The 19,743-nt window shown below is 42.1% G+C and overlaps 1 protein-coding gene across 1 annotated transcript in view; it reads left to right on the forward strand.

The window, feature by feature from the left end:
- GRIN2B (glutamate ionotropic receptor NMDA type subunit 2B) overlaps positions 1-5,236 on the forward strand; it is a 413,432-nt gene extending 408,196 nt beyond the window's left edge. Inside the window, exon 15 of the mRNA XM_084877899.1 lies at positions 1,065-5,236. Coding sequence (XP_084734025.1) covers positions 1,065-2,918 — 1,854 coding nt within the window. The 3' untranslated portion in view covers positions 2,919-5,236. The remainder of the gene's footprint in view (positions 1-1,064) is intronic.
- Positions 5,237-19,743: the final 14,507 nt, after the last annotated feature.

Below are 19,743 nucleotides of genomic sequence, written 5' to 3' on the forward strand. Positions count from 1 at the left end.
GGGACAACCTCCCTTTTCAAATTGTGCCCCTTCTTTTAAAGACACAGTTCAAACAACCTCCTCTTCAAACACCTTCCCTTGCCAGGGAGAAAAGTTTCAAATTTGTCCACCTTTCAATGCAGGGGGCAAGATATTAGCAGGAGGTTGGCTTGACTTTTAGACTTGAACCCAACCCATTCCTTCTCCTGGGTAGTGGTGTTTAAGGTCCTGCATACAGGGAGTGCTCAATCAATACTAATTTGCTAAGATATTAATTAATATTTATAAGATTGAATGGAAAAAATATAAGAAGAAAATCAGGAGCTAAAGAGAGAACATATAAAAGAATTCAACAAGGAAATTATTTATTCCTATTTAGTAGTAGATCTCTGTCCCAATTCTTCCCTCCCATGGTGTAGGACACAGCAGGAGAAAAATCTGTCTTTGACCCAAGGGCTTCCTAATTCTCTCTTTGAATTTAGTTCATGCTTGACTCAAGAAGAGAACTGCTCAGCTGTTATTTGGTGATCAAAATTCTAAAAGCCGCTCAAAATTTGTCAGAGCTGGAAAAGAATGGCAATTGTAAGCTACAGAGCTTCCCTGTGGTTTCCTGCCAGCCAGTGTGGCCAGCCAGGGCAGAGCAGGCTCAGCATCTGTAGAACATTGCTACTGGTTTCCAGGAGGCTGACAATATTTTCTGCTGTTGGCCCGTACCATGCATCAACTTTAAGATGTTGCTGCATGGGCATAAAAAGGAACATCAGTGCAAGTCACTGAGGGAGTCAGGGCAAGAACGTCTTATGATTTCATCCTCTTTGCTCAAGTCACTTTTGTAGTCATTCATCCTCTCAAATATCCAGCTAGGCCACGACCTTAGCTCCTAATATGAGACTTCCAAATGCAGTGGGATAAATCGTGCAACTTCTAGCCACATCTTTGTATGAGTTTATAAGCTATCGGTTTCATATTTTCCCTGACTTTTCTTATCATTAGGCAATTAGCAATGGGGGCGGAGAGGGATTTCCTTACAGTTATGTTTTAGCCTCGCCGGAGACCTAATCCTTCCCATCCTGCCTGTTCTACAGGGTATCTACAGCTGCATCCATGGAGTGGCCATTGAGGAGCGTCAATCCGTGATGAATTCCCCCACCGCGACCATGAACAACACCCACTCCAACATCCTGCGCCTGCTTCGCACGGCCAAGAACATGGCCAACCTGTCCGGGGTGAACGGCTCTCCGCAGAGCGCCCTGGATTTCATCCGCCGCGAGTCCTCCGTCTACGACATCTCCGAGCACCGCCGCAGCTTCACGCACTCGGACTGCAAGTCCTACAACAACCCGCCCTGCGAGGAGAACCTCTTCAGCGACTACATCAGCGAGGTGGAGAGGACCTTCGGCAACCTGCAGCTCAAGGACAGCAACGTGTACCAGGACCACTACCACCACCACCACCGGCCCCACAGCATCGGCAGCACCAGCTCCATCGACGGCCTCTACGACTGCGACAACCCGCCCTTCTCCGCCCAGCCGCGACCCATCGGCAAGAAGCCCCTGGACATCGGCCTCCCCTCCTCCTCCAAGCACGGCCAGCTCAGCGACCTGTACGGCAAGTTCTCCTTCAAGGGCGACCGCTACGGCGGCCACGACGACCTGATCCGCTCCGACGTGTCCGACATCTCCACACACACGGTCACCTACGGCAACATCGAGGGCAACGCGGCCAAGAGGCGCAAGCAGCAGTACAAGGACAGCCTCAAGAAGCGGCCTGCCTCGGCCAAGTCCCGCCGCGAGTTCGACGAGATCGAGCTGGCCTACCGCCGCCGGCCGCCCCGCTCCCCGGACCACAAGCGCTACTTCAGGGACAAGGAAGGGCTGCGGGACTTCTACCTGGACCAGTTCCGCACCAAGGAGAACTCGCCCCACTGGGAGCACGTGGACCTGACGGACATCTACAAGGAGCGCAGCGACTCGGTCAGCGGAGGAGGAGGAGGAGGCGGGCCCTGCACCAACAGGTCCCACCTCAAACACGGGGCCGGGGACAAGCACGGCGTGGTGGGCGGGGTGCCGGCGCCCTGGGAGAAGAACCTGACCAACGTGGAGTGGGAGGACCGCTCCGGGGGCAACTTCTGCCGCAGCTGCCCCTCCAAGCTGCACAACTACTCCGCGTCGGTGGGAGGGCAGAACTCGGGGCGGCAGGCGTGCATCCGCTGCGAGGCCTGCAAGAAGGCGGGCAACCTGTACGACATCAGCGAGGACAACTCCCTGCAGGAGCTGGACCAGCCTGCGGCCCCGGTGGCCGTGACGTCCAACGCCTCCACCACCAAGTACCCCCAGAGCCCGACCAACTCCAAGGCCCAGAAGAAGAACCGGAACAAGCTCCGCCGGCAGCACTCCTACGACACCTTCGTGGATCTGCAGAAGGAAGAAGCCGCCTTGGCCCCTCGCAGTGTGAGCCTGAAAGACAAGGGCCGGTTCGTGGATGGGAGTCCCTACGCCCACATGTTTGAGATGCCAGCTGGCGAGAGCACCTTTGCCAACAACAAGTCCTCAGTGCCCACTGCCGGACACCACCACAACAACCCCGGCGGCGGCTACATGCTCAGCAAGTCGCTTTACCCTGATCGGGTCACGCAAAACCCTTTCATCCCCACTTTTGGGGATGACCAGTGCTTGCTCCATGGCAGCAAATCCTACTTCTTCAGGCAGCCCTCGGTGCCAGGGGCGCCAAAAGCCAGGCCAGACTTCCGTGCCCTTGTCACCACCAAGCCAGTGGTCTCGGCCCTTCATGGGGCTGTGCCAGGCCGTTTCCAGAAAGACATCTGTATAGGGAACCAGTCCAACCCCTGTGTGCCTAACAACAAAAACCCCAGGGCTTTCAATGGCTCCAGCAATGGTCATGTTTATGAGAAACTTTCTAGTATTGAGTCTGATGTCTGAGTGAGGAAAGAGAGAGGTTAAGGTGGGTATGGGAGGGTTGGGCTGTGGACCTGTGGTGGTGGATATGTCACAGAGGGCTACGGGGGTGAACTTGGTTCCCATTTGCTCCTTTCTTGTTGTTTTAATTTATTTATGGGATCCTGGAGTTCTGACACTTTCGGAGGGCAACCCTGGTGACCAGCACCATCTCGCCTCCCTTTCCAGTTCGCTCCTCTTTCCCCCCTCTGTCGGTCATTCCTATTCCCAAGAGAGGATGCAGTGGGCTCGCTCAGCATGGGAGGCCAAAATGGAGAAAGAAAGTGGCTGCTTGTGAGCTTCCTGCTAGCATGGAAGGACTCTGTCACCCACTTTGAGTGAAGCAAGGAGAAGCAAAAGGAGGCCATGTGAGCACAGGATAGCTCTTCCCAAACTGAGCTTTATGTTTAGATGAGGCAGCAAAAGCATTCAAATAAGACCATTTAGCATACTTGCCTGTGAATGAAGAGAGGCTTTTGCTAAATTCTTGTGGCTTTGATGGCATCTGTTTAGGAATCATGTGCCAAGCAGAGGTGGGGAGGCCATGTGTGTTGGTATATAAGCCAAAATGTTTGCTTCAATTCCATGAGACTCATTAGTGGTGAACAAAGGTCACTGGTGGATAATGGAAATTACATCATAGCAATCTTTCATGGTGCCTTAAAGGCAAGGGAGGATGGACTGACTGCGTGTGCATGTGTGGGCAAATACATTTGCACATATGTGATCTGTACACACACAGAGTCAGGGGCCTATAAATGTAGAGAAGGCAACCAAGCCTCGTGTTTCTTTCAATATTCCTCAGCAGTGTGCTTGTTTTGGCTTATATACAAGCAGAGATGGTCATATGTTAGCTGAATGTTGGCTGTCTCATCCCTTCACCCTTCCTGAATGAAGAGAACGGGAGTTCTTTTCGGAGAAGAATCTTTGGTCCAGACAAAAAGGTGGTAAACAATCCTACAAGAGCAAGGTACAAAAGCGGTTTCTCCAGCTGCCAATATCTTCAACTGGTTTTGGCCAAGAACTTTCCAGGAAGGCTAAAGGGAAGTAGAAATAGCCATGATCCTCTAGAGAGCAAAAGATTCTATAAAGCTCTCTTGAGCTTTAGACCCTCACCTGATCTGGGTTTGGGGAGGAGCTAAGTAAGGCTTTAGGAAATAGGGAGTAGTTCATGGTAGGGTAAGTGAGAGAGGGGGATGTTTTCAATGCTTTGATCCCTTCTTACTTAACCTGGAGCTAGGAGAGCAAGCTTGTTCCCTCAGAATCCATCACAACTGCTAGGTAACAGGTAAGAGGAATGAGCTCGCTCATGAGTATAGCTCAGGAGGTATGGAGGGAAGGAAGAGATTTGGAAGTGGTGAGGAGGGGGGCACACCCCTTCTAGCCATTGGGTCTGGCTCCCTGAGAATGTGACATTTAGCCCAATGTGATCACTCTTGGTAGAAGCCCTTACATCTTCCTGCAACACCTTTCTCTCCCAGAGTATACCATCCAAGAATAAAATATGTACATGTAGAAAAACTCCAGGATGGAAGGTACTGGCAGATGTGATGCCCCTTTCACTGAAAGTTGGAAACTTGAGAAGGGAAATGAATATTTGTCACTGCCGGTCCTGAAACTCTGGGTCAGTTCTGCTGTCCTGCCACCCTCCCCTTATACAGGTGGCAGCCACGGAGCCCAGGTCTGTTTGGAAGCTTGACTGCAGGACCTCCATGTTGCACACAGGACACACAAACCAGAAAGGTGCTCATCCTCCTCTGGAAGGAAGCTGCCATGTCTCTTCAAGTCATACCCTCCAGGGCTGCTCTTTGCCTTCTGTTTGCCCTGACTCACCACCCTTCCTCATTCCTCATCCTTGACTGCTATCCCACCCTCCTCCTTGATTTTTTTTTAACCTCAGTATCTTTCATTTTAAAGCCAACTGAAGGCCTTGTAAAGCTTTGTTTTCTTTCTAAAATGAACCTGGGGACAAGGGGCTGAACCTCTCACAAGTGTGGAGAGAGGAGCACGGAGTGCTTTACTTTAGATTCAAGGAAAGACTTTGAGAGAGAGGACAGAGGGTGTGAGATGTCTTCAGGAGGAAGAAGGAGAAGGGCCATATAAACATTGCTTCACCCTGACTCTGTCCAAGGTCAGGGGCTCCTCCCTCACTCTTCCTCTTACCTCACCCCATTCAAATAAAAAACCAAACCAACTAACCTAGCGAACAGCAATCTAGAACAAAGGGGGCTCTGTTGGTCTCCACTGGTGACAGAAATCAAGATGGTGTTTATTTCATATGTAAATATTTTGTTTTCTAATTAATTTTGTATAGATAAAGTGTTCTCTTGTGAGTATTCAGGGTGTTGGGCTGGAGGGGGTGGGGAGGGGATGGGAGTGAAGGGGGGAAAGTGTTCTGCTATGGGTTTTCATTTTCCACTGGGGAGACTGTATGGATGGCTTTTGCTTCAGGGTGTCTGGACAAAAGTGAATGTGAGTGGAGGCCACTGTGGTGAGAAAGCCAGGGAGAGTCATTTGTGTCCATGCTTCCCCACCTCTCTGGTCTTATTGGTCTGTGAGAAGCGTTCATGCCCATCGGCCTGGGCTTACTTAGCACAGGGACCAGTTTGGCTCTAAGCAAACCCCAGGCCCAGCTCCTAACTTCTAGGTAGATATAGATCAAGCTGGTGGTACCATATTTTCCCTGCCAGTATTTAGGATAGGGAAGATTCTCAAGAGGACTTAAAGCAGAATGGCGGTCAAGTTAATCTGTCATTTCCGGTGTGGCTGAGAGGTTTCAGGAAGCTCAGTCCTAAGGGCTTTCCCAGCAGCTCCCCCTGATATTTAACAACCATCTCAGTCATTGGACTCTTCTTTCCAGTACCTGGGCACCCACCCTCTCACTGTCCCCTCCTTTCCTCCATGGAAATCACACCTAGAAAGTCCCCACTAGATCTACTTTTGGAAGCATGGTATCTGGTTATGGGGAGGTAGCACTGGATGCCTGTCTTACACATTCACATGGTTTTCTGAAAAGATTACCAGATATGCTCAAAACTCAGTGGCCATATCATTCTCTTAGGTTGCAGAAGTTGGTTTTAGATGTAGAAGGGCACGTATGCAAAGGATGGTGCCAGCAGTGATTTTATATTTGTCTGCCCTCATTTCTGCCATCACGAGGGGGCTATTTGCCTCAAGCCAGGTATTCTTAACCTGACCTTGGGTTAGCCAGGCAAATTGAATTTCTTTCACTGCACCTCTGGCTTTGTGAATGATGACAGCTTCTCTATGTTCACCACAGGGTGAAATTTCCAAATCCATTTACCTGTGATATTACATTAATTATTTTTTTTTTTCCTTTCTTCTATTATCAACTCTGTCAGCTGAGTCATTTTATTTACCTTAACCCCTTCTTTGACCCCAGTTGATCATCTCTCTTCAACTGGATATTTGAATTAGGACCAAATAAGATTTTCATGGCCTGCTCAAGAAAGCATAAAGAAAGGATGGCTAAGCATTGTTAGGTTCTAGGTGTTACTTCATTCCAAAATAACAAACCAGTAAAATGCATAAGGATGAATTCTGAAGTAAGCCTCATCTATTCCACAGAAGGACAGAGACCCAGTCTATTCAAAACTGTGAGATTCCACTGACACCATTGGAGCAATAGTTGTTCCAATATTCTTTGGAGTCCATGCTTCCCATCTTTGTATTCTCTATTATTTCCTTCCACTGTGGAAGTGGGTTGGTGGATATGGTCCTATATCACTCCTATCAGAGGACTGCTTAAATCTCAGCATTTCTACTGACCTCAAATAAGCTGACCCTGGAATTTTCCTGAGTCAAGAATGTGCATACCCTTCAGAGTGATGCATGTATAGTGGGTCTTATAATTTCAAAGTATTTCACTGTGTATTTTCAGCCAGAATGCAGGAAACATTCTTGATGTGGATTCCCCTGTGCTGGCCACCCATGTTGTGATTGGGGGAGAAAATCCCAAATGATTCCATTAAATGTTGGTGGTGTCAGTAGTGCCAAAATGCATGTATAATGTGATAAAATGAGAGTCATCTATAATTAAGTGAATATCACCCACCCAGTCTCCCCTTGCATCTAAAGTTGACCAAAGGGAAACTCTCTGCATGAGAGGTGAAGAAATGTGTAACCAAAACTGCAGTGTGCTGGTCACCTGCGCCTCTCATTTAAGAACTAGAGTTTCTTTGGGGTTTTGTTTGTTGTTTGTTTGGTTGGTTAGTTAGTTCAAGATTTTTGGACAGAATAACCAGATGGCTTGGGCAATAGTCTTTGGAGAAAGCTATTCTAAAACTACTTTATTCTTTTAATCCCAAACTCTCTATAAAAATCCTAGTCATTGCTTAACACCTGTATGTGTCTGTTTGCTGTGTTAGGAATGATTTAGATGTGTGCATAAATAATGCAGCCACAGTGCCATTGATGAATGCATTAGGTGTTTCCAGGTATTGTGGCCATAAATTATGTGTGCTCTGAGCCCAAAGCCATATAAGAAATGTGTGCTCAGTAGACTGCCGAATACTTTGGTAGAGATTTGCTTCCTTCGCTTGAGTGTCAGAAACTATCCTTCCTGTCTAAGGAACTCTATATGGATGAGAAGCAGTTAAGAGTAGATAGTTATACTGGAATGTGTCTGGCCTTACAAAAGGTATTTGATCCATAATGTGATTTTAGAGGTCCTGAGAAGACCTTCGCTTTTCATTCCCCATCCTTCTCCAAATACTGGCTTCCCACACAGATTTACTCCTTTAGCACTGAGCTGCTCATCTGTCATTTAAATGACACCAGGAAGGGTGATATATTAAGCCATATTAGGGATTTATACATTGTAATACCTAGTGTACATTAGGTTTCTCATTTATTTTCCTGGGAATAAATTAATGGTATAGGAGAAGACAGAGAGAGAAAAGAACACTGAGAATAATAGAGTAGGGAGTAAAGACATAGGTTCTAGAGTAAATGGACATTTAAACCCTCCCATCCTCCATCTGTGTTTACTTAAGGTTCACGTGACATGGGATTAGGACTCCTAGTTAGGAATTATTTTCAACAAGCAGTTACATGAATATGTAGTTTATGAATTTATAAATTCAGTACATTGTAGGGTGGGTTAAGGACTATGACTTTTTCAAACAAAATGAAATACTAATGCTTCTCCTCCATTACAGGAGTGAGCAGCTAGAAAAATCAATTGAATTAATGTTATGATAATAAAAAGTTATTGTAATTATATGTTCTTTGTTCCAATTCAATTAATCTTCCAATTTTGCTGAGTTGTTCTGTATCTTCTACTTCCCAACCTCCAAAGAGGGTGCCCGATGATCCCAACACACACTTAACTAACTGTTAAGGAGCTATTGGACTACAATGTGCTACTTAACCAGTGGGCAATTATTTTTAGAACTACCAGATATTTGGGGCATCACTAAAATATATAGTTGTCATTCTGAGAACTTCTACTGACCTAGATGGAAGATTCCATTCTAATTTTGGGGATTCCAGTATTACATATAATCACATGATAACAGAATACATGCCATCGCCATCTCTTTCCAGCCATGACTCAATCATGCCTTATGGGTTCTATGACTTCAATATATAGACCTATCTATCCTCATCGCCAAGAACCCCATCAAAAAAACCTTCAAGTCACTACTATTCCCATGCCTTGGTAAAGTAGGTTAGTGAAGTTTGGGGCCTCTCATTTACAATATTGAAGCAAGGAAAATGAATTTTGCCCAAAGAGTGATGGGTTAGGATAGCAGTGCTGGAATAAGTGAGGAAAGTTAGAAATCATTAACCCTTCTTTGCCAGTGTGGCCATTTGCATCCATTTCAGAATCATCACACAGAGTTTCTGGCACTGTTCCATACATCTAAACATAATTGCCGGCATAAGTCGGAGGTGAGGACTCCTGAAGAGAACTGAAAGGGAAAAGCAGAGTAGAATTTCCCATAGCCTTGAGACTGGTGGATGGAATCTGTATTTTGGCAAAGGTAAAATAAGTGGAACTCAGTCTAAGAGTTAGGGTACAATTAAAAGCACAACACTAAGCCCACTATAAAACTGTTACTTTAAATATTTAGTCTTCACATTTTAAATCTGAATTTTCTTTAATTTATAATTTTTTAGCATTATACTTTAGGGAGTGAAGCAGATTCCTAACTATGTAGGGAAAAAATAAAAATTCTTTAACATAGATAAATATGTTAGTTAAATTAAACCAATGTTTATTAAGTATATACTATGCCCTGGGCTGGTGCTGTGAAGAATAGCAAAGATTTTAAAATAACATATGTTTATATAATATATGAACACAAAAATATAAAATATTTAAATGTATGTAGTATGTATGTATAAATAGTTGTGAATAAATTAGTATATTTATCCATGCAGGTTTAATGTTCTCTGGTTTCAGAGTGTGAATCAAATATATTATCCATTATATTATTTTTAAAAACACTGCAGAGATTCAGCTTTCTACATCATGGCCAACCCTAGATTTCTTCTTCTGAGAATTATTTCAGGTAAAACTCTGAAATTCCCTTTCTGGCCACAATCTTGCATTTTCTATATCGTATCTACCTTCCTTCAAGCTCCCTCTGTTGTTCTGGTCCACAAAACCCTCTTACTTCACATACTTCCCTCTTTGGCCTAACCCCATGTTCACCACATCAACAGTGCTGTCACCAGCAATGTCTTCCTTCTTTCCATCTCCAAGGTCTTAAACTGATGCTGAAGAGCACAACTTGACCCATTTAATCTCACCAGAACCCTATCCAGCTTGGGTATCTTTTTATTCTTCAATGTTAATTCCATGTCATATTCTCCAAATGTTTCTTGAATTTATTTTTTGTTTTGCCTATCATTTTGTCTATTCTGCTTCAACAGGCAGTCTTTCCTATCATGCTACTAAGAAAAGATATCTAATTTATGAATTCTCATGTAACTTCTCTCTACTTTAAATTTCTTCTGTCCTCACTCATCTTTTCATCCTCACTCCCTGTCTCTGGTACCTGCCCTCTAGCCTCTTCTAAGTTCGACTCCAGCCAATAATACTTTTCTCTGTTGCATTTTTAATTTCTTCAACAAACCTGCCTAGCAGCATCTCTAAAAATAAATCTTACAACAATCTTGAAAAACAAATATCTCAATCCAATCAGATTCTCAAATTCATATACTATCTCTATTTTTTTTTCACTTCCAAACTTCTCAAAATGGTAGTCTTTCTTTTTTTACTTCCTCAACTAGTGTTCGTGAACTGAATTTTAAAATTGGGCATCACTCTACCACTCCACTGAAAGTATTCTATGGTAACATTTCAATGAACTTATTACAAAATTCAACCCCCCCCCTTTTTTTCTTGTTCTTCAGCTTCATGGAGATTAACCTAAACTTATGATGGAGAAGCAGCCCATTCTTGTTTTCATCCTAGCCCTCTGGTCCTCTTTCTGTATCCACCATTGGTTTCTGCTCTTCCTCCCATCTACTCAGCATTGACTCTGAGCTTGACACTATTATCCTCCTTATCTCCATGCTTCTGTAACAATATCTCTATATTCTATGACTTAAGCATTTCTTTGAATGATAATAAATTCCAAATCTTCAGTCACCTTCTGTTGGTTTGCAGGGATGGTCTTGGATCTGACTCAATATGAAGTTAATTGTTCAGAAGGTGGTTGGAGATATGTGCACTAAGCTGAAGTGAGAAGTAGGATATAGGACTGGAAATTTGGAATTCATCCTCATTCCAAGAATAAGATATTTGTCTCTTGACCTTCCTATACTGACTTGTTTTCCCACTTCTTACTTTACTTAAACTGCTCCAAATTCTTCTCCTCTCTATCTCCCATCTGACGCCCTTCTTACACCCCCCTCTATAAAAATCTTCAAAGAACAAATAGACCACTATATCCACTTTTCTTCATCTCTTACCCAGGAAAAACGTAGGTACATTTTGAATGCTGATAACACTTTAATTGTATCTCTCTAATAGCAACTATCACAGGCCATTTTAATTTGGTAGTCATTTGGTTCTACATCTCATCTCCCTCACTAGACTAGATTATAAGCAACCTATAGTCAGGGATCATATATTTAGTTATCTTTTTATCTCCTTAGCACCTACCAGTGCATCTTATATATGGAGGGCAGTAGTAAATATTTGATATTATAAATTATAATTGAAAAGGGATCACTTTATTTTAACCTCAGGATACTTGATCTGAAGTAAAAATCTAAGGATGAATCCCTCTGAAGTTACCTCTCTATTTCTACACCTACCTGCAATCACAGCAGTACATCACATGCCTACATTTCCATGTTACATATTTTTCCATGTTTCCGTATTTTTCTAAGCAGTCTTTTGGTTAGTAGAGTGTACTTGGAATACATGTTTGCAAACAAAGTAAGTGACAGAGGGAGAGACCATGGAGGATACTGATTAAATGTTAGGTGTAAGGAGCTTTTCAGATGCTTGGAGAGGAGCATGTCTCTCAGATCTGATAGGCGTGCAGCTTCAGGACATGTGATCACTGGAATATGAATGGCCTGCACTATCTGCTTTTCTTAGATATGGATATTACCTGTTTCCATAAAGTGTTTAAAAAAGAAAAAGAAAAAACACTTACCTGAAACTTCTGTCATATTCAGAACAGTTTGTGTAGTTAACTCCCAATGTCACTGTCCCACTTTAATTGTAATTGAACATTTCTTTTTAAATCAAGGGCTATATTAAAGCTCCCTTTAGTTGTGACATAAGAACCATCTGCAAATCAGAGACCAGGCCATTACACTGCCTCTCCTTGAGTTGTGCTATCAGTAACTTATAAATTGTTTCCACAAATTTACCCAAACAACACAATTGTTTCACCTAATTTGATCTCTTTGCCATGAGTTCTCTCATGCTCGTACGTCTCCCCAAAACACACACACACACACACACACACACATCCCTAACAAATAGATCTCAAATTGCCCATTTCAATCACTTTATGGAGTAACAGGGACACATTCTTAGTAGATAAAAGTGTTCATTTAGAACTGGGCAGACATATTATACTTCATTGAGCTACTCTTTTTTTCTTCTGCCCTGTCTTGCCTGTGGATCACCAACACCTACAGGGTTGACAGAAATAGCCAGGCTTTATGTGAAGGGAGCATTTTGTTTGTTTGTGATGGACCAACCTACTTGTGCCAACTCTCCCTGCTTTGCTCTGGAGTCTGTGTGGTCTTCAGATGTCAGGTTCATGAATCAGTGCTGGGAGGATGGTGGAGCAGAAGTCAGTCTTCCTAGAGATAGACAGTCACCTTGCTTAGACACATTCAGATCCATGTGTGCTCATATCTCTTCTTGACAACACCGTGAGCAAGGGTGAAGAGATATGTCCTCAGTGGGGTGGGAATGGTGATATGTACTTTAGGTGATTCAGTAGTTTTTTTCTCTCCCAGGGTCAGGAGCAAGGAAAATATCAAAAAGTCACATTGGCAGGAAATAAGGAGGCTAGAGAAGCATCCAGCTAGAACTCTTACTGATAAAAACACAACATAGTAAAAATACTCTTTTCTTTGGTGTGAATACAATTGGAAGTCAACCAGGGCACTTACAGCTGTGTTTTTCCTCATTTACTTGTCATCTCTTTGACTTCTCTTATTACTGTTTCTCAACTTAAGAGTCTTGAGGTATTCAGCTCACCCTCAAAAGACACACACATACACACACACACACACACATCACTATTAGGATGAGAAGCTGAAAGAGCACAGAGCTTGAACATGTGCAAAACTGGCTACTTTAATGTTTCTAAACCAAAACCCAACAAGTCTGGTACAATCAGCATTCCCATGTTTTAATGACAGACAGAGCTTGCTGTACAAGACTGGGTACTTTGGGTCCCAGAAAATAGAACAACATTGCTACTGATTGCTCCTGAGACTCCTAGACACTTTCAATGATCAGGAAAGTTATATGGGTTATTTCTTGGTAGCAGGCACAAGAAATGGAGCACATTTTCTACCCCCCAAAAGGAGTAGAAAACTAAGGGATGTTTTTGAGGGGTCATTCCTTATATAGTTTGAGCTTACTTCCCATATAAAAGGCCCTGAACTATGGCAGTTTGTAGCTGAATCTGCATTCGTGGAGAAGAATGGAGTTTCTAGAATCACCAGCAGCCCATGTAGGCCTCCACCACTTTGAGCCTATGGTATATAAATTAAAGTAATTGATATGTGGATGTGGAATAATTTACCATAACCATCAAATGGCCTCCTTTGGCAGAGAAATGTTATCATCTTTTAATTTTACATATAGGAAAGTTGGAGCACAGCAAAATTTGATGATTGAATAGGTTATTCTTGGCAGGCTATATAGGAAATTCTTGGCAGAACCAAAACTCGTCTGACTTTTCAACTCAGCCTCGCCCACTGAGTAATGGTGCCTGAATTGTCCACCCTACCCTAAGTGTTCAGCATCTAACTTGATGTTGATTTATCCAAATCTTTCCCATGGAAATTTGTCTTCTTCACAGACCCATACATACACACACACACACACACACACACACACACACACACGCACACTTCATTTGAGTCTACAGAACCAAGTTAAGTAAGAACAAAACAAGAGCTTTGAAAACCATAAGGGATAGAAAAGTTTCTATAATAAAGAGAGATTGAAGGCCAAATAACTTAAGTATTTTTTTAATTTTGTGGGGTAAGACATTGTGGAAAATTATTTATTATTATAAACTTTTTATGTAGCATGTAACTCACACAAATGAAAGCTCAAGAAAAACTAAGTTGATTTCTTCCAGAGTGTCCCATGGGGAAGGCAGCCTTCAGGAATGTGGGCAAAGAATGTCCTGATACTCTAAAGGTGTCAGTAGTTTGGGTCAGGCCAGAGTGAGCAGGGCCACCTCTAGAGAGTATTTCCTAGATTCATTTTCTGAGGACTGTTATGTAATTGAGTCAAGTTCTAACACCACAAGTTAGATTATAGTATTAAGGCATGAGTCAGTTCTGGTAGCATAAATATAAATATTAGGAAGAGTCACATACAAATGAATTCCAGAAGGAGTGATCTATATCCCCCAGAAACAATAATTATTGCTTGCCTAAAACCTGAAGGAACGGAGTTATGGGTATTATAAAGACTTAAGATCTCCTGAGGATTCTTATGACATCTGGATTTTACCCCAAGATTAAAATGGTGATTTCTTTAAGCACCCAAGGACCAGGGAATCTTACAACCACTTTTTCTAGTAGTCTACCTGTTTGCTGACGAATGGTATCAAGCTTAGGAAGTAATCATCAGTCTTTCCAAAGAGTTCAGTGACTTTAGTTTGTTTCATAGAACATTCTCTTTAGAGATTCTGCTGATTCTAAGAGCAGTGAAAGAGCTCTAAGTGTCCTAGCTTAACGTAGAATTTTTTTTCCATTTCATCCTGTTCGTAGAGGGAAGATAGGAGAGGAAGTAGGAAGATGGAAAAATCCTTAAATGGGTGAGTGGAGAGACTTCTATACTATCAACTGCATAGTGTAATCATTCCCAGAGCCTGGTTCAGAAGCCTGGCTTCAGGAGAGGATATGGGCGAAGTGAAGAGTTAAGTTTTATTTCCATGCCTGGGAATTGTGTCAGAGGGGCTACTAGAAACCTCTTTAAGCTCGAAGTTTAGAATCAGGCCAATTACAAATATTTCTCTCCTTTTTTCCTCCTAGTAGGCCACATGAAATCATGATGATATCATAGTAAGCTAAGAGAGAGGGGCAGGGATATTCTATCTTGACCTAGGGTAGCTTCATTTGTGATCACAAATACTTGGATCACAATGCTCCTTGATGACAAGTAAGAGGGCCAACAGCTGAGAGCCTTTGGAGCATCTGTCTTCCGAGATAACCACTCCGTTATGCTATAGCTATCTTTGGAGAAGGAAATCACAGGATTCATGGGAACCCTAGGGCATGAAATAACAGAGAGTCGTTTAATGAAAATGACAGAGCTCTTGTGCTTACTTTTCAAGACTACAGTGGTAATAGAAACTGCAAGTCTCAAGCATAGCTACCAAGAAAACAGTTTAGGGAAGCATTATGGAGGGACAGTTTCACAAAGATCCTGATCTGCACAAGACTGAAGCCACTGCTAAAGCCAATGTCACATGTAAAATGAAGGTACCTTCCCATTTGAAGTGCATTTAGTGCTGGGCACTAAGTGTTTTATTGAAAGGCAGAATGGTTTAGGTAAAGTCAATTTCATACCCCAAGGCACTGCTGAGCAGCAGCCTTCACATGAGCTCAAACTCCTTCTCATAGCCTGGGGGCAGAATATAATTCCTCTGATTTTATGGTTTTGATTTATTCCCAAGCTAAGCTTGTTCATTTGGTTATTGGCTTGCACCTTTCATTTCCTTGGCCTCTTGATTTCTGTAGCTTACATGAAGGAATGATCTGTATAATCCTGTTTGGGTAAGGCCTGGTGGACAAGAAGATAAATGAGACTAAAAACAAAACAACTATCTTCTGGGGCAGTTATGATTGTATTGTGATTTCCTTTGTTTCCTTTTCAGTATTCTTTGCCACATGATGGAGAAATCTATCCAGTCTGGTCATTACCAATCAAATGTTCTATTGGCAAAGTTTGACATGAAGAACGAATAGAATCAGCATATTTCATTTAATCTTGAGAGTTTTTTGGCTTATTATTCATCTCTTCTTTGAGGCATTTGTCCTCTTTCCTCTCTTGGGAAGTCATGATTCCACAACAAATTTAAGTCATTGGTGCTGAACAAAAACAATGATAGTTGTAATTGTAAATAGATCAAAATGCCCATGTGAGTTTTATCATTGAGAATAGCCTTCCAAATTTCTCACCTCACAGCCTGCTTGACAGCTCTCCTGATCCCCCTTCAGGTCTTGGTTCCCCTCCTTACCTTCTTTCGTATAAAGGTGGGATTGTCCTATAAAACTGCATTATCATCTATCCTATTAGATTGTTAAAAGAAACCCCTGGTAGTAATTTCTCATGATTTTCTCACTATATTTTAACTTGGGAAGATAGAGAAGGTAAAAAGAATGATAAGCACACAAGAAAGATTTTATTACCAGATATTTCAACTCAAGGTCAAATGCTGGGGAAGTGGGTAATCTCCAGTGATAGCCTGCGGTTTTGCTAGTGGAGACGGGTGTGTTCTGGAATATTAAGCAACTTCTGTGAGAGTATGCACCACAGCTTTGACAGAGGTACCTGTCATGTGCATGGAAGCATTTTGTGGTTGTTATTGTCTTCTCTTTTTTATTGTTTCAAAGCACAGGCCCTGCAGGATGGGAGAGGCTTGAGTTCCAGTTTGAATATGCTGGTGACAGAACAGCCCAAAGACCACTGTGTTTCTAAACGTATTTCACCCAATGAGCTGTTGTTGCAAATTATTTCTTTAACCATTAATATTGTGTCTTCTGTAGCAATGAGAGCAGGAACGTGGACTAGGAAACAGATTCAGTGTCAAGCAGACAGAAAGGTTTGTTCTAAAAAGAATGCTCTTCACGGAGCTGAGAAGAACCTAGAAGCAAGGAAGGGAGAAGCCATGGCAGAATGGTTTGGAGTAAAGAGACAATGACCCTGGCATCCAGATGCTCTGGTTTACTCTGTAAGAGGTTGGTTTGTTGTTCCCTATCAGAAGGAGATGTGCTGCTGATGACAGTTCAGGAAATGGGGACAGCCTGACTTTAGAGAGAAGCATTGTCTTCCAGGAAGACACTGATGAGCATCACACCTTAACTTTTCCAAATCTTGCCTACAAACCTTTAGAGCAGCCCCTCTCTAGTGATTTATACTCTCCAGCTAAAAATATTCGGGGTAGAAGGCCATTATGATTACACTTTAATTGGTAAGCCAAGGGCACTGTGGGGATTAAAACACATCTGGGGAATAGAGTTAGTAGAACCTTTTGCTCAATTTTGGAATGATTTTGGATCACAAATTTAGGTGACCTCTGAGAAAGACACTCTTTAAACAAAATTATATCTCTCCATCTCCAGTGAAAATACCAGGTTTATAATCTGATTGCTATTTACTTCAGGAAGGGAATGGGTCGATTAGATTACAAATAAACATTTACAGATTGATTTCATCCTGAGTATTACACATATTAACATGGAATTTACTGACTCAGACATGATCTTATAAGCTATAAAATATTATTGAAGGGCAATAGATCAAATGTTCTGAGCTAAAACATTAACTAATCCTCTAAAACATTCATAGTCTCTATAAATTCTACTGTTTCCACAAAGGATTTGGGAGTTAGGCAACAGTAAAAGAGGTTCAGAGAGCTGTTGACTGAGACTCGAAGTCATTTCTTAATGATTAAAAAATAATAATAAATCTAAATCTTTAAATTATAAGAGAGCAGAGAAAGTGAGCTCTATCCTCATTTAGATATTCGGTTAAATATCCAGAATTCTTTCCCCTGAAACTCTTCTTTTGGAGAGATTTGGCCTGCAGTGTATGAGAATGTGTTGGAGAGATGATTTAGTCACACATTGATGTTTACTGAGTGGGAACCCCATGCCAGGATACGTGAACAATCAGGCCCTCATGAAGGTTACATACTGAAAGGAAATAGACAATAAACAAATAAACATATTTCATGTCAGATACTGCAAAGTGCTGTGGGGAAAAAATGAGGCAGATTAAGGGAGTAGGAGGGTACCGTATATGGTTGTTACTTTTTATGTGGTGGACAGGAAGATCTTCTATGAAAAGGTAATGTTTGAGCAAGGCTTAAAGGAAATGAGGGAATGAGACTTGAGGCTTTCTATGTGAAAGGTTCCTCAAGTGAAAATAATTACAAAGGTCATATGGTCAAGCCCCATGCTTGGAGTACTTGAAGAAGAGCCAGGCGGCCAATATTTGAAGGCAGAAAGTGAGACGTGAGGTCTGAGAGGTGTTATTGACCTATCAGGCTTGTACACTAAATACTGGTAAATATTTGGTTTTCTACTAAGAGCAAAGTCACTAGAAGGTTCTGAGTAGAGAGAGATATGAACCTGGACTTCCATTAAAAAGGAATCATTGTGACTGTTGTATTGAAATATATGTTGTGAGAGGGTGGACAATAGAAAAAGCAGCTAGACCAGTTAGGAGGCAACTGCAATAATCCAGGTCAATGACTATGGTGCTAACAAAGGAGATGGTGAGAAGTGGTGAATTCTGGAAATGTTTTTTAAAGGTTTGCTGATGAATAGTTATCAAGTAAGAGAAAGAAAAGAATCAAGAACCACCCTAGAATTTTTGCCCTCAGCTACTGGAATTTTGGAGTCACCATTAATAAGATAAGAATCCTGCAGGTGAAGTATATTGGGAAAGAGAACCTTATAGCAATATGCCCATCAGAAATCCAAATGGAAATGCTGATTGACTATATGAACCTGGAATTTAGGAAATAGATAGAACCTGAAGATATAATTTGTAATTCATAAGCATTTGGATGGTATTGAAGCCATGAGGCTGGATCTAGGGAGTGAGTGCAGATAGAAGAGAGCTTCCAGGATGTTCAGAGCCCCAGGAGATGAGGAGGAACCTGCACTGGGAGAAGTGGCCAGGGGTAAGTCAGGCTCTACTGATTAGAATAAGATAATCTGAAAACCTGTAGATCACTCCATTGATGACCTGGAAGAGTTCAGCGGACTGCTGGTGACAAAAGCATGATAGGGGTGGGTTCAAGAAAGAGTGGGAGCACAGAAAGTGAAGACAATATGAATAGGGAACTCTTTCAGTTTTGGGTAGAAAGGAAACATAGAAATAACAGTATATGGTAAATGATGTAGGTCTGAGGAGGGATTTGTGTTTGTTTTTTTAATGGGATAAATTATACCTGTTTTATACTGATCAGAATGATCCAAAAGAGAGGAAAAATTAATTATGCTGAAAGAGAAGGGATATCTACTGGAGTGGTGTTTTTGATGAAATGAGAGGGATAGGATCCAGGGCACAAGTAGAGGGATTGTCTTTAGGACCCTCCCTAAAGTTGTAGCAGGCAGATAGGATATTTGGGCACAGATACAAGTGCATTGGTAAATGTGATAGTGGGAGTATGTATTTTTTGATTGATAATTTTTTGGTTAAACACAAAAGTATTTTGTCAATTGAGGCTGAGTACTGGGGAATGGATATTAGAGGTCATGAATTACTTATAAAAGTACCTAACAGAAGAGTAAAGAGACAAAGGATATGTAAGAGACATGCTAAGTGGCATGAAACATTTACTTGAGGTTTCTATGGTCATGAGTTTGAAAGAAACTTAAAAATTTTTCTTCAGGCACTTTAGCTGCTTTGATAGTGTGGCAAACTGGATTTAAGCAGGTTTGAGGGTTAACCAGGTGAATCTAATGAAGGCAGCAAGAGACACGGAGTTAATGGCAATGCAAAGTCAGCAATAGGGAATCGAGAATAATGAAGTCTGATTGAAATGCAGGATGGAGTCACAAAATTATTGAATCCAGTTGCAGAAGGAGTAATCTGGAAAGTGGAAACTGGGTTAAAGAGTGAGATACTGGAGGATTTGATAATGGAGAGGTTGTAGTTATTGGTAGTGATATAATCTGGGACCGATGTGGGGTGTGGGCTAAGATTAGGTGTTGGAAAAGGTTATTGAAGGAACAGAGGCCAAGGAACTGAGAGGGAAGGATGTAGGAACAACAGTTGTTCATCTAACTATCAAATCAACAAAAATTATAATGAGAGTGGTTTTGAGACAGTGACAGGAATCTCTAAATTACTGCTTCAAGTAAAGGAAGTAACTAGTGT

This window comes from Pipistrellus hanaki (genome assembly GCF_964339955.1).
Source record: "Pipistrellus hanaki genome assembly, chromosome: 3".
Lineage (NCBI taxonomy): Eukaryota > Metazoa > Chordata > Mammalia > Chiroptera > Vespertilionidae > Pipistrellus > Pipistrellus hanaki.